Source organism: Mastigoproctus giganteus, chromosome 5, assembly GCF_048544385.1.
Source record: "Mastigoproctus giganteus isolate SK-2022 chromosome 5, ASM4854438v1, whole genome shotgun sequence".
Lineage (NCBI taxonomy): Eukaryota > Metazoa > Arthropoda > Arachnida > Uropygi > Thelyphonidae > Mastigoproctus > Mastigoproctus giganteus.
The window spans coordinates 78340737-78356495 of NC_143579.1; the positions used below are offsets into that span (position 1 = coordinate 78340737).

General features: G+C 35.8%; 1 protein-coding gene across 1 annotated transcript in view; it reads right to left on the reverse strand.

Annotated features, from left to right (window-relative positions):
* Nucleotides 1–15508, reverse strand: part of LOC150085511 (protein argonaute-2-like) — a 444788-nt gene extending 429280 nt beyond the window's left edge. The window contains exon 1 of the mRNA XM_090373305.1: nucleotides 15389–15508. Coding sequence (XP_090229431.1) covers nucleotides 15389–15407 — 19 coding nt within the window. The 5' untranslated portion in view covers nucleotides 15408–15508. The remainder of the gene's footprint in view (nucleotides 1–15388) is intronic.
* Nucleotides 15509–15759: the final 251 nt, after the last annotated feature.

Consider the following 15759-nt stretch of genomic DNA (forward strand, 5'->3'; position numbering starts at 1 on the left):
TGCATGCCTGGCAACCCAAAGGTCGTGGGTTCGATTTCCACCTCGAGCTTGGATCACAGTAAAATGCAAAAACTTTGGGAGGTGCATTATGGCCATAGAAGCTGATGCGCCAACAACTAACAAGAAAAAAAAAAAAAAAAAAAAAAAATGAGTGTGTAGCTGTTGGAAACAATGGGAAGCCTGGACATACCAAAAAAGCTTGTAAGGCTGACAAAAATCACACCGGAAGGAAGCAAGTGCAAAGGAATCTCTCTGAGTCTTTTGAAGTGAGGAGAGGGCCGAGACAGGAAGACTATCGCCAGTCCTTTTAAACTTGGTATTGGAGAGGGTGATGAGGAAAGTATCAGCCACCTCCAATGGGATCATATATAACAGACTCTACCAGCTCTTAGCCTATGCAGATGATGTAATGATGACTTCCAGAAACCCACACATTCTGAGGACAGCTTTTGAAGAGTTTGAGAACTGAGAAAGAAGCAGAAAGGGTTGGATTGAAGGTAAATGAAAATAAAATGAAGTTTATAATTACAAGTAGGAAGGAGAGACAAAGTACCCAACAGATCTGACAAACAGCGAAGCATAGTTTCAATAGAACAGAATCCTTTAAATATCTGGGGGTTATGATTCAACATGATAGTAGTAACACCCCAGAAATTCAGGTAATAGATGCTATTTTCTCTGCAGAAACAACACTTTCGATCAAGGCTGCTCTCTAGAATGAAATTAGTGTTACACAAAACAGTGGTACGACCTGTTGTGACTTATGCTAGTTAAACATGGGTGCTTAAAAAGGATAAATAATCTTTAAATGTGTGGGAAAGGAAGATATTAAGGAAAATCTTTGGGCTGGTAAAAGTCAGGGAAGAGCGGAAAATAAGGACAAACCAAGAGCTAAAGGAACTGTATGGAGAATCAGATATAGTAGGAGTGATTAAGAGCTCAAGACTTAGATGGGCAAGCCACGTAATATGGAGGAGGAAAACAGATGACCAAGGAAAGAAATGGAATGGGAACCGGGGGGGTGTGGGGGCGAATGAGAGGAAGATTGAAAAGGAGGTGGCTGGATGACAAAGAATGACCTACGACAGCTTAGGGTGAGACAATGGAGAAAAATAGGCAGGGAAAGAGACAGCTGGAGAAAAACCGTTCAGAAGGACAAGGTTCTACAAGGATCGTACTGCCATGAAGTAAGTAACTAAGTATAGTTCAGATTATCTATACAAGCAGTTTAATATTCTTTACAAGTGTGCTACAACATTCTAGGTGAGATGTTACACAACATTCAGTTATTCACATTTCAAAAAGTATTTTTTAACAACATCTTTCTACAATCGTTTAACACTTTTGGCAACTTGAATAATTCCAGAGTGGGAGTACATGAACTGGTCCCCTTCCTATCCCCTATTTGGAAACACTTCATTAAGGCGCATGCATGCATGCACACACACACGCGCGCACACACACACATATACACACACACACACAACAGCAGCAGCAGCATAGTAGACTGAAACTACACCTGCTCAAAAAGATTTAATTGTTAAAACTGAATGATAAATCATCATTTTATAGTCCTATTAAGCTTATCAACACAAACACATAAGTCTAGTCCACAGTGTTTTTGAATGATCCTTCAAGAAACTATGGACTAAAGTTGACATTGTTGCCCAAAATCTGACATGCAATGAGTTATGCCCTAATTCTTCATAATGAGGATCTGGTTTTGTTACAGAAATAAATATTTCAATGCACTCAACTGTAATAAATAGACAATTATCTGAAAAAATTATCACCATGTATTGGCAATGCCATAAAGGTATTGAGAAAAGTGGTGTATGCTTAGGGTGTCCATTTCGAAAGAACACAAAACCGGGACACTTTTAAAGTGTCCCAGGAGGAGGAATTAAAGATGTAATTCCTCCTCCCCCCATAAAAATTTGCGAAATTTTGTTTTTAATAAAAGACTTTTTTTTTTTTTTTCCCATTTTTATTTTCAAAATGTAGAATTAACAAAAACAGAATACAGTTCTTAAATTTGAACAACAAAATTTATGCAATAAATATGAAAACTATTTTTTATTAATGTTTAGCAGAACTCTTCACGGCATTTAACAGATCTTTGTTATTTTTAATTTTATTCTTAAAATCTGTGCAGTTTAAGTCCCTCAAATTAAAAACACAGGTAATAATTGCATTAACTGTACTTATCTCTAATCTATTATTACACTCATCAGTCCATTGCATTTCCATTAAAAAATATATTCGTTCGCAGCTGGCATTGTGACCCGGAATTGCAAATAAATATGAACATAATCTAATAAACTCGCTCTTTTGTTCAAGGTATTCTATTTTTCAACACACACTTCAATGTATTCCAGTCTTTATTATTTTCTATTTCGTTTATGGCAATTTTTTTAAAAACTCCAAACTGATCATATAATAAATTTTCATCAAACATAATTTCAATTTTTTCAAATGATTCCAGAGAATTTGCTATATCCTCCCATTTCAGAATGTTTTTCTTTAGCATCCAGTTTAAGAACTGGAATTGTTCTAGGGGTTTCGACCAATTTTCTAAATAATTTTTAGCTGTCAAATAAAAATCTATGATTTCGTTTTTAAACTTATGAACTTTTTGGTTTTCTATATCACACTGAATAATTTTTCTAGCTTCAAATGGCAGAAATTGATCAGATATTCTATTATCTAACATCTCTATCGTTTCGTCAACAATTATTTTAACCTCTAAAATAGTTGTTTGCTTTTTCAATTTTTAGTATCTATTTATTGAAGAAAATGAGAAAACTGTGGGCAGTCCACAAATATGCTTCTCCCAAAGGATGATTGAAAATTTTCTCAATAAAAATGGGAGGGTTTTCCTCGGATAAAAAAAAGATTTTAAACCTTTGAAAATTTTTAAAATGTGTTCAATGCAGGAAATAATGACAACCAGCGAGTTTTAGGGTGAGAGAGTAATTTTTTATACTCTATATCAACGGTAGCACAAAATTCCTTTAAACGTTCCGTTCGAACAGTATAAGTGTGAAAGTAAGAAAATATTTTTATAACTACCAATTCCATGTCAACGGCTAATCTTCCTGCTCCCGATTGAGCAGAATTATAAAATATGTGCGCTATACATCCGACATCTTTGATATTGGAATTAACTAAATTTTGGAGTCGAGAAAATATGTTGCATTGGCCTTTTCAGTTGATCCCTCCAAAATTAACATTCGTATTATCAGCTCCGAACACAATACACTTATCTTTGGGGATATTATTTTCCTTCAGAGAAGTAAGGATGTAGTTGGCAATAGTTTCTGATGTCTCATCAGATAATCAATTCATTTTAAGAAGCTTAACTCGTATACCATTTTTCTCGTTGAAATAATGCAATAACAATGGAAATACTTTCTCCGATTTATGGTTGCTTGCATCGACAGAAATTCCAAAGAATTCAGTACTACTGACATCTTTTAAAACTTCGTTAAGTGAATAAGGAGCCGGTATATTCTTTATTAGTGCAATTGTTTTCATTCGTGCACTAGAAAAATTTTGTGCGATTTTTGAGTCATCAAAAAGTTGACCGAAAAGGCTTGCGCCTTTACGGTCAGCACTTCTAAACGACTGATGTTTAATTAAATGATACACCATCGTAAGTTCAGCGATGGCAACCTTATCATGTTCATTTGAATTTTCTTTGACAAAGTGTTCCAATTTAGATGATGATGATGCAGTTGCTTGAAATTTCATTGCATGTTTTTTCGAATTAACATGATCTTTGATATCACATTTCCCACCATGACAACATGAGCACATTCTGCATTCAGCCTCATTTGTGTCTTCCCTTTTTTTTTTATAAAACACCATTCTTTCTGGAAGTGCTCTTTGAAAACACATTTACGTTTAGGCATTTTTTTTTATTATGCAGCTTAAACTAATTTAAAAAACTTACACCAAAACTCGCTTATCTTTATCTATAAACTGATCGAGCCATGTACACTGAAAATAAAGGAAGAAAACACACGTCCAAACATCCAAATCACTGAATTTAAACTAAAAGTCACGTGAAATGAAACTGAACATGTAACATCGCACGTGCATACACGAGAAATGAAGGCCTGCCAATCAATGCTAGACACCACCTCCTCGATTATATGGATTAAAGTTTTTTTGACTATTATAAAGTTTATAGTGAGGTGGCCACAAACTGGCGGTGAACAGGCGACATACAGGCTGTAACTGAAGACATGATTGAAGACAACGCTCCAAACTCTGCTACTAATTTTTTTGTTGTGCAAAATTGTTTATGATAAGAAACCGGGACATTTAAGTGTCCTGAAAAAATTTTTTGGGACACCGGGACAGTTTCACATAAACTGGGACGAATCCCAGAAAACCGGACGTATGGACACCCTATGTATGCTGCACGTTCTTTTTCTGCATATCTTTGTCACTAAGTTCATTAATATAAATAGGCTAATTATTTTCATCTTCTGGTCTAGCTTTGTGTCTGTACAATGTTCTTTGAATATAATAATTCCCAGAATGACTTTCTGGAAAGCTATACAACTGATACTGCCCCTTGTGACCATTGTTCTCATGCCTACTACAAGATCTTCCACTGGGATTGAGAATGTCCAAAATACTCTTTACTGAAAACAGTTTGTTTCTTGCACAAGATGCTCATTTTTCATGGATCCACTTTGCCAAATCTTTCAAAGCAGTGTCTCCAGACATCTTGAATAGTTTTGGCTGTCGGTCTCTTATAGAGCACAGGTATTAGCAACAACCCACTGCTCAATGATGTACAAAATTAATCATCTGAACAAACAATAATGAGTGTTCTAAAAAAGATTTATACAGAAGGGGAAAGGGTAACAAAACAGCTGGAATATAATGTACAACTTTTGCTGAGTACTAAATGCCTTGCAGCAATTATGTTCTTTTTCTTCCGAAGAAAGTGTGAACACCAAATAAAATTCAATTCAATTCAAGATTAGAATTTCACTTTTAAACCACAATCTGTAGTTTTATTTTCAAAACTACAGACTATTGATTTTCATATATTTTGTTATCCTGGAATTGGAATCAGAGTCCGTCCTAGAATACAGGAGGCCATAGGGCAAGAATCATTATGGCTAAGGTAAAGAAAGCCAACACGAGAACGACGAGAAACGTCGGAAAATTTCGGAAAGTGGAAAATTAGTTTCCCGACACCGGACTCTAGCACTGCTCGCTCGGTAAACAGATGGTAGGTGTCTGGAGCCGAAATCAAGAAATTGACAGGTAGGCGGGGCAAACGATGAAATGATTGGTAGTGGGCACGACAAAGGACAAACTACTATGTAGTCATTGGTTGGCATTATAATGTGTATTTATGAGTAAAGAATGGGGCATAATAGTTTTATAATGAACGGTAAACAGGTAATAGTAGCGATGAATCTTTTAAAGATAGAAGAAATTTGTAAGGAAAATAAAACATTAGTTGATTTTTTGATGAAAACTAAATTAATAGAAGTATCATTCTGTTCATTCTTCATTATGTTTTTTTCTCATTATTAAAAGCAGATTTTTGGAGTTCATGAGTGTTTTTGCTATACTGTTGATTTAGATTTAGTTACGAAAAAAGGAAAAGTTCCTTTATTTTTTGTTATATTTCGTAACCTGACCTTAAATGGTAGGTTAGGAAATAATATAAGAAAAGAAAGATTCTATATATATAAAGTGAATAGCTGTTGAGGTGTTGATTGATGTTATGTATACGCGCGTGTCCGCACGAGTGTCTTTAAAAATAAAAGTACAGTAATAAAAAAAAATATTTTGTTAATAAACAATTTATGCGCTAGTCCACATGATTCTCAAATACAGTCATAAAAAAAAAATTTTTTATGACTGTATTTGACTGTGATTCTAAATTTCTATGACTGTGATTCTAAAGAAAAAAAGGTTAGGTTACCCCCCCCTCCACTTCGGGAGGGGTTCAAGCTCCCATGGGATTCAAGTGGAGGTAACCTGAGCTTTTCTCACCATTAGGGCATATTATTGAACAAGAAAATAAAAATAGTCATAAAAAAATTTATTTTTTTTATGAATGTATTTCTAAATATGACTGTGATTCTAAAGAAAAAAGGTTAGGTTACCCCCTCCACTTCGGGAGGGGTTCAAGCTCTCATGGGATTCAAGTGGAGGTAACCTGACCTTTTTTTACCTTGATGGAAAGCATTCATTAGGGCAAGTTACCATTAGTGCTCTGAGTGCTACTAACCCGATGTTATTGTGTATTGTGTTCGCGCACCAATCAGCGCATCGTTTGCCACGCCTATCTGTCAATCAATATATCATTCTCGACTTTGCTCCAGACTGATAACACCTACCGTCTGTTTACTAAGCGAGCAGCACTAGAGTACCGTGTATCGGGAAACTAATTTTCAGCGTAAGTTATCCAACGTTTTTCATCGTTCTCATTGGCTTTCTTTACCTTCGCCATCATTATTAGTATTCTGACAAATGATGCAAGGAAGCAAACTTATATAGCATCAGCAAAAAAAAAAAAAAAAAAAAAAGCTATCCTACCTCATCTGTCCACTCCCCTCAAATGATGTCTAATACTTCCTTAAAGTTATTCAAACTACACAATTGAAAATAACAGATAGCAACATGTTCCAACAATCAATTACTCTCTGGATGAAAGCAAATTTTTTGCACATTATCCTGCAAGCATCCTTTTTCAATTTAAGTCTCCTTGTATGCATCGTCGCGCAAGCATCCTTTTTCAATTTAAGTTTATGTCTCCTTGTATGCATCGTCACAGAAAGAGTTAAAATACCATCATCATTAAGCATACTCAATCCATTTATAAAGCATTAAACACTTCAATCAGGTTCTCCTAACAAGTACCTAGCTTCCAATGGCGCAATTCACAGAACTGAAGCCTTTTGTAGTCTGTGGAGTATTCTTTGTGTTCTTTACTAATGTGGTTGCTTTTCTCTGCACTCATCCTAAGAGATTCACATCTTTCTTAAAATAAGGCTTCCAGATTTGGATGCAGTACTTATGATGCGGCCTACCGATTGATTTATACCAGTTTCACAATTGATATTAACCCCTAGGGTCAATCATTTTGAAAAAGAGGATACATGCAAAGGGGTCAAATGTCAGTCAACAGACAAATTATAAAATAATAAACAGAGAATATAATAATATATGAGTTAAAAATAACTATGGCATAGTACAATTCTGTTAATATTCAGTTTCATATGGGCTTTTGATAATAAAGGAGTCGAGCACTGTATCCCGAGTGATTCTACTAATAACATTAGTCCCAGAAGAACAGTGCCTATTTATAACCACCCTGCCTTCTGCTACTCAACCATGCCTTTATCCATAGCAGTAACTTACCCCCGATGCCATACTGCTGCAACAGCAGGCTTTTATGTGGAACAGTGTCAAAAGCTTTACTGAAATTCAAATATACACTGAGTGATCACTGAATTATGACCATCCCTATGAAAACTGAATGCAACCCATTGAACACGTGAGGTATGAGAGTGCGCAGTTAGTCGACCTATATAGCATAGATAAGGTGTCAGTGGTTCAGTAGGTAGTAAAATTCCGAGTGTGAAGGATAAAAGGAAGGATTTATCGGACCTTGATAAAGGGCAGATTGTGAATGCTCGATGAGCTGGTGCCTTGATTTCCCAAATGGCTGAACTGGTGGGGTGTTCGAGAGCCACCATAGTTAAAGTGTACCAGGACTGGCATCAAAATGGTCAAACAATGACCCAACAGCAAAACTGCAAAGGTCAGTGAAAGGTTGATGTTAGAGGTGAGCACAGGGTCCGACGACTAATACAGGCGCAGCACTGTTGAAGAGTTCACTATCGAATACAACATGGTCCAACCAGGAACAATATCTGGCATGACTATGCATTGCACGCATGGGCTATATCAGCAGACGACCCCTATAGAATCCTCTCCTAACCAAGGTTCATCGGCATAAAAGATTTGCCTGGTACAAAGAGCATGCAAGTTGGACGTTAGAAGACTGGAAGGTGTGTTGGTTGCGTACGGATTTGGCATCAACAACGTGAGGCTCTTGATCCATCATACATGGTATCAAAAGTGCAGGCCGATGGAGGTAGTTGTATGGTGTGGAGCATGTTTCACAGGCAGGAACTTGGACTCCTGGTGCATGCGGAACAACGTATCAGTGGTCTCCGCTATCGTCAACTGCTTGCTGACTGTGTACACCCCACTGTTACACTTTTTTCCGAATGGCAATGGTGTCTTCCAAGATGACAATGCGCCGAGCCATTGGGCACTTGTTGTGCAGGAATAGTTTGAGGAACACAGTTCCGACTTCCGGCATATCGATTGGCCCCCGAACTTTCCCGATATCAATCCCATAGAGCACTTGTGGGATACTATGGAAAGGCATATCAGGCATCTGGATACACCAATCACCTCCATACCTACATTGCTGACTGCATTACACATAGCTTGGTTGGCCATACTTCCAGAACGCTTCCAACAACTTGTTGAATCAATGCCACGTCAGATAGCTGCTGTACTGAGGGCAAAAGATGGACCTACGAAGTAGTAGGTAGGTGGTCATAATTCAGTGATCACTCAGTGTATGTCAAAATTATTATTTGCATTCAGTTCCTTTGTTACTGCATCACAGTAGCTAATCAGATTAATCAGACAGGAATAATCTGATTAGCCACTATTACAATTATATAATTGTGAATATAATTAAGATCAAGCTTATAGGTTTATAAACTGTTCACATGGTTCTTTGATCCCCTTTGTGAATAGGAGACATTCGCATATACCTCTAATCTATAGGAACCTTCCCTGAATCCAAGGATGCTTTCATAATTATGCCAAGAGTTTGCTTACCTCTTTTGTTGCTTCTTTTAATATAACTGGATCGATCCCAACGGCCATAGGTGCCTTATCTACTTTTAGCTTCAGCAATTTTTCTTCCACTTTCTTCTAAGTTATAACATAATTATTTAGTTCCCAGTTGCAACTTGGTGTACTTCTGGTGTTCCCAGCCCTAAACACTTTGTGCATGAATGCAGATGCAAAATATATATTGTTTGTCAGCAACCTGAAGAGGATCATCAATAGTTATGCCATTCATATCTAGTGGGCCAATGTTGCCCATCCCTTTCCTACTAGTGAAATAAGAATCCTTGGCTAAGAATGCAACAAATTCTTATGCTATAAGAATTCGTTGCATTCTTAGCCAAGGATTCTTATTTTCTGCCTTAGCTTGTCTAATCCCCTTACTGACCGACTGGCACCTCCGTAGCCAAGTGGGAAGGAGCAGCAGTGCGTAGCACACGCTTCTTGATTTGACTGGGGTTCGAGCCCGTCACCACCAAATATGGAGGACGCGGAAAGGTTAGGGAATGACCACCACATATCCCGGAGCAATATGGCCTAGTTGCTAATGCTCCTAAAAACCAAACAACAACAACTGACCGACTGCATACTAGTTTGTACTTACCACAGGATTCCACATACCCTGCTAATTTAGGCACCTCCATAGCCAGGTCAGCAGGAGCAGCAGTGCGTAGCACACGCTTCTTGATTAGACAGGGGTTCAAGCACGTGACCACCAAATACAGAGGATGCAGAAAGGTCAGGGAATGACCACCGCATATCCCTGGAGCAATATGGCCTTAGCTGCTACTGCTCTTAAAAACCAAATAACAGCAACCTGCTAATTTATAATCATCCCATGCATTTTGTTTCTTTGCCACTAGTCTTACCCACCAGTTAATTTCACATCCACTTCAGTCCACACTGTGCACTATAACTCTTAGTTGCTAAAAAAAAAAGCTTAGTAGCTTTTATGATTACTTTCCTGAATTCCTCCCACTTACTTGCACTTAGTAATACCATTAGTTGGTCCTATTTAAAACTGTCTAAGACCACTGCAGTCACCTTTATGAAAGCAAATCCCTTCTCCTTACCCTTGACAGTAGCTTGTATATCCTTAAGTATATATCAGATCAATATACAGCAATACCAAGCATAGCACTGATAAATGGTACCGAAACTGTTCCATGTTATGTGAAACCATGCTGATTGAAGTATAATTATAATGGATTTTAACTGAATGCCTAACAGAGAAACAGTCTATAAACAAATTATAATAAATCTATAAACAACTGGCACTTGATAGTCAATTAAAAGGATTTGTAATAAAAAAATTGCAAAAATTTTATTAATGAAAAGGTAACATTGTGAGAGATGAGAAAAAAAAAAAAACTTTGTTTATTTAGGTATTTCAATAATGAAGTCTGGTGAAGTTGTCTCTTCCTTTTCTCAATGTACAAGTCTTTGTAGCATTGAATCCCACCTTGTAAAATTTGCCGTATCTTGATGACACGTTCAACATTCAGATCTCTATTCATAATCGCCTTGCAGGCCATGTCAACCCTCCGAAAAACTGTATTTGGTGGGCATGGGCTTGAACCCCAGTCTAATCAAGAAGCGTGTGCTATGCACTGCTGCTCCTGCCCACCTGGCTACGGAGGTGCCTCAAGGAGAGTTGCATCATCTAAGTCATTTGCATCTGAGTCAGTGCAATCATGTACATTGGCAGTGTCCAAAGTTTCGAATCCCAAATCTTTTCTGATCTTCACAATGTCTTCAGCAATTGTCTGAACTTGCAATTCAAAACCAGTGAAATAATTTACCAAATGGGGCAAAACATGCTGCCAAACAGAACACATGTTGTTGGCAGTGATTTCTAGCCAAGATGCAAATATATTTTCGGTTGTATTTAAAGGGGTAAAAAATAATTTGTGAAATGAAGTTTGAAAAGCTATCACGTCGTCTCATCAGGATGGAATTAAGAATACTGAACACTGATGCACGTTGCCACTGACTGCCTGAGGTGTTCCATGTAAGACAAAAGAATTGGCACCACAACATATATATGTATGTGTACCTAGGCTACGACAATGCAGCATATATGTAGAGTACGTGTCTAGGTTATTGCACGAGTTTTAATATGTACAGTAAATTTGACTTGAACTTAATTGAAAACCATGTTATAGTGAAACCCGTACTAAGCAAGATGCCGCTGTATTATGATCACTGACACCTAGTGGTTCCTTTATCTGAATGTTCTTATTGAATGATGAGTCACTGCTGATAATGAGAATAAGGATACTGCTTTCTCTTATTGCCCCTCTAACATGCTGTTGTAGAAAACAGTCATCCATAAATCAAGAAAATTTCTGATACTGTGTGAGTGACCAACCCACAATTTCCAGTCAGTATCTAGAAAATTAAAGTCCTCATTATAAGACATTATGATCTATTGGCCTGCTCTATTATGCAGTCATTAATTATACTCATCATAGTCATTTGTGATGCCTACTCTCATTTTCCTTTTTCCAGTGCTTATGTCACACCAAACTGACTCAACAACTGCACTGGCCACGCGCATAATCTGAATGGACTGCCTTGGGATTCCATGCACACCTTGACCAAGAGCATTACTTTCCCTCCTCCTGTTCTGCCTGGATTGAAAGAATCCACTCCTTCATTACAATTTGGGACACTTTTCAGTTTGGATACAAGGTCAATGAAAGTGACCTTGATTCCAAACAAGGTCACTTTCAAAGCATCAATGTGAAAGTGACATTTCTTGGTAACAATACAAATGCAGGTGGCAATACGAAAAAAATCTATTTTTAAGAAAAGTATGGGCACAGGAAACAACACATTGCAATTATTTTTGTAGTTCAGTCGGAATTAATTTTTATGTAGTGAATGTCATAAGAAACTTGAAAGAAAAAAAAAAAAAAAGAAGGGATATAAATAATTTAATGTTTTTAATATTCATTAAATATACAGGCAGAATTAATTTCAAAGTGCTTTTTATAAATACTGGCTTAATTTATTGTGTTGGAGTGATGTCCAAGTTTTGTATAATTAATACCTCCACAAAAGTGATAATCCTTCAAACTTAAATTTGACGGATTATCACTTTATATTTATATTTTATGATCTCTCTCTCTCCCATGCAACACTTTTCTGAAAATGTAAGCATAAATAAACTTCTGTCATTAAAACTAATGAATATTTTTAATGGTCAAAAAACACAACATTATTAAAATTGAAAATTATTAATATTATCAATTATTATTAAAAACTGAAGAAAAAAAATTAATAAGCATTATAATCTACTGGTAAAAGGTCAGGCATTAGTACACTCCAAACACAATTCGAAAACCAAATATAGTAAACCCTCAAATTTAACGGACCAGACAAATAATACAGCAATGTACATATTAATCTCGATCATATTATTTTTTTAGGTTATACAAAACTTCAGTGTTATTATTAATTTAAAATTAATAATAATTACCTATTTCCATTATTGTTTTGATAATTACCTACTTTTATTTTTATAATCAAATTCAGGAAATTGTTTTTTATTCTTTCTGAAAACGCGTTCAAATAGCTGTTTTCCCAGATTACAGATAAGAACAGGAGGTGACTTGCGAGCTGAATGCGATTTGGGACACTAAACTGCAGGTCTACTGAATCGCTTTGTTTCGGTCTCAGTCTGCCTCAAGCTATCGTGCAGTCAGGTTGTATCCAGTGTTTCTGTGATTTCTGAATTGTGACTTTATTAAATAATTTTGTAATCCTTACAATTTAAAATGGCATCAAGTGATAAAGGAGTTAAAAGAAAGCATGTGAACTTAAACGTGGCACAGAAATTAGAGCTAATTGAGAAATTAGAACAAGGCATCTCGTAACAAGTGCTTTTGAAATTTACAGTGTGAAAAAACAAACTGTTTCTGATATCCATAAATCAAAAGCCAAATTACAACATAATTTTATATTGTACAGTACTGTATATTGTATTAAAGCATTTTTTTTACATTAAGAACAATAAAAAATGTCCCCCCTCCACGGTTACATTCGATTTAACAGACTTTCGGCATTAACGGACAACTCTTCACTATTAGTCTGTTAAATCGAGGGTTTACTGTACAGTAAACTCAGTAAAATCCAAAACTTTACAATCTAGAATTCTTCAAAATCCAGCACATTTTACAAAAAAAAATTAACATTTTAAAATCTGGAAATATTAAGAAAGCAATCCAGCACTTAAATCAATGATCGTGATCACATCTGCCTTTAAAAATTCATGCAAAAAAGCATGACATTTTTTTTTTAAGATGCTTGCAGGATTTTGCATAGATAAATAATGCAATGGTTTTAATTCTCACAGCAGAGCAAACTTGCCTTTGCAACAAGATTCCTTGGCAGTGCACTATATTCAAATAGTTGGCATTTCCAAAAGCTTAATTGGCCATTTGTTGATCAGACTACTTCCGAAAGCCTGTTTGAGGATTAAATGATCCCTCATTAGACAGTAGGATGATAATGATTTGGTTTTTAATGGCGCATTGGCAGCTGAGGCCATTATACACCAGATTAGACAGGTGTATAGTAACAACACTCTCTAGTCTTTCTAACTGTTGTAAAGAAGTTAGATGTGAGTTGGGTTTCGAGTAGTATGCTAAATCAGTTTTCAAAGTTGTAATATAGCTAAAACTATCTGATGACAGTAGCACAATATCCATGCAATTTGTTACAAAGGAAAGTTTATTCTGCTATGAAAATCAAGACAATTGCAGTATCCATGTAGTTTAAAGCCTGCTCGCTGCAAAACCAGATGAAAACACAAGATAATCATTATAAATGCTTACAGATGAAAAGAAGCTCAGTTTGTGTATAATATTTATAAATTTTCTTGTCCAAAACTGCTCAACCACTAGGTATACCTCTCTAAAATCTAACACTTCTTAATCCTCCAAGGGTGTTGATTTTAAAGAGTTTACTGTACTTTTTTTTTCAGATATTAAAATCTGGAGCCTGGTAGGCCAGCACTCATGTTACAAAATGGGATAACAACACTACTGCTGGATCTATGATTGTATTCACTGTCAAAATAATTGTAAACTTGCCTGACCTTTTGATCATGCCAGAGTACATAAGAGAACTTTTTTTTTTTTTTTTTGTCTTTGTTATTATCACTTAAATTTTGCTATGTTACCAGAAGCAACAGAACTTGCACAAGAACAGCATTTATATATATATATATATATATATATATATAGCTACCTATGATAGCTGAGGGGGCATAAATTCAAACTGAGGAAAGACAGAATAGATGAGCAGAAATTTACCTTTAGTCAGCAGGTGGTTAATTGCTGGAACAAACTTCCATCTGTTGTTGTGGAAGTTGAAAGCTTAAATAAATTCAAGGAGGAACTGGACAAACTTTTAGAGGAAATGGTTATGTGAACTTGTTGGGTGTTTTTCTTTTCTTTTGCTGATGCTACATAAGCTTATATATGCTTGCTTTCTTGCATCACATGCCTCTATTACTATCTGGATATCTTAATATTATATATTCCTTATTTTTCATTTTTCTCCAGTTTAGATTTTCATATGCATAACAGGCCATTACTACACACCTCTTCACCTTACACTGATAAAAGCATCTCAGTACATGGGTATTCATAGCAAATTTAGAATTTATATAATTTAAGTGAAGGTTAGGTTTCAAGCTTAAAATTGGAGTCCATTCGAAATTACAAAGGGGTTTACACAATTTAAACAAAAAATATACACATCTCAACATGCCTGATTTTATTTAGGGTCGTCAGTGCAATATTTTATTCGGTCGAGATTCAGTATCGGGTACAGACAAACACTGTTCACAATTTAATGCATTTACTTTTGTACATATATAAAATCAGCCATTTAAATTGTCATTAGTAGGGCAATTTGGCTTTCTCACCTAGTGTTTTCAAAAGGGAAAAAAATAAAATCAGATTCTCGTTATCCAAATTTGGGTTACTTTTTAAAAATGTGATGCTTCCTTTTTGCACCACCTACAATATGTTAAGCGGCTTCTCTTAACGAGTACCTGGATTAACTTACAATTTGGAAACAAATTCGGCGTTATCTGACAATACGAAGCACCACATTTTTTTCAAAAGCAATTTCCGATTCGCTAAGAATGATCCAAACAATTCTTCAATGTTTAACAAGTTAAACATTTGAAGCTAACGAATATATGCACGTCACTCTTGTTAGCTTTACATTTAAGAAACTCAAGAAGTACACCAGATTGAAATAATTAATTCGCACAATAAAGATAACGTATAAAACCAGGCAAAAGTAAATTGAAAAAAGGATCGTTTAAAATCATTATAATTCTATAACCAGTATAACGCACATATTTAGAATCGCGTAGGCGACAGTAACTCTGCCACATCCAAAATAATATTAATTATTTGAAATAATAAATACAGAAACTAATAATACATACGTTGGCCTGCTGGGTACATGATAATCGGTCCTCCAAAACCTTGATCTTAACCGGAATTTCCACAGCAGGAATCAAACAAAAGTCAAAATGGCGTTAGTGTACATTATTGGATGCTAGTGGTACTCTCGAAAACAGCAACAAAACTCACGTGCAACTCCATGGAAGAATAACAGCGGAGAATAAAATCCGTGGGAAGCAAATGGATGAAACAGAGCTCAACAGACGACCAGTATTATAACTTTAACTTCAATTTTATTATGGACTATAAAGACTGTTTTGTGTTTTAATCAATTATACCGTATATAAAAAAACAAAATTAAAGTCTACCAGCGCAAACGACTGAAATAGACAAATAAGACCACCAATAATTC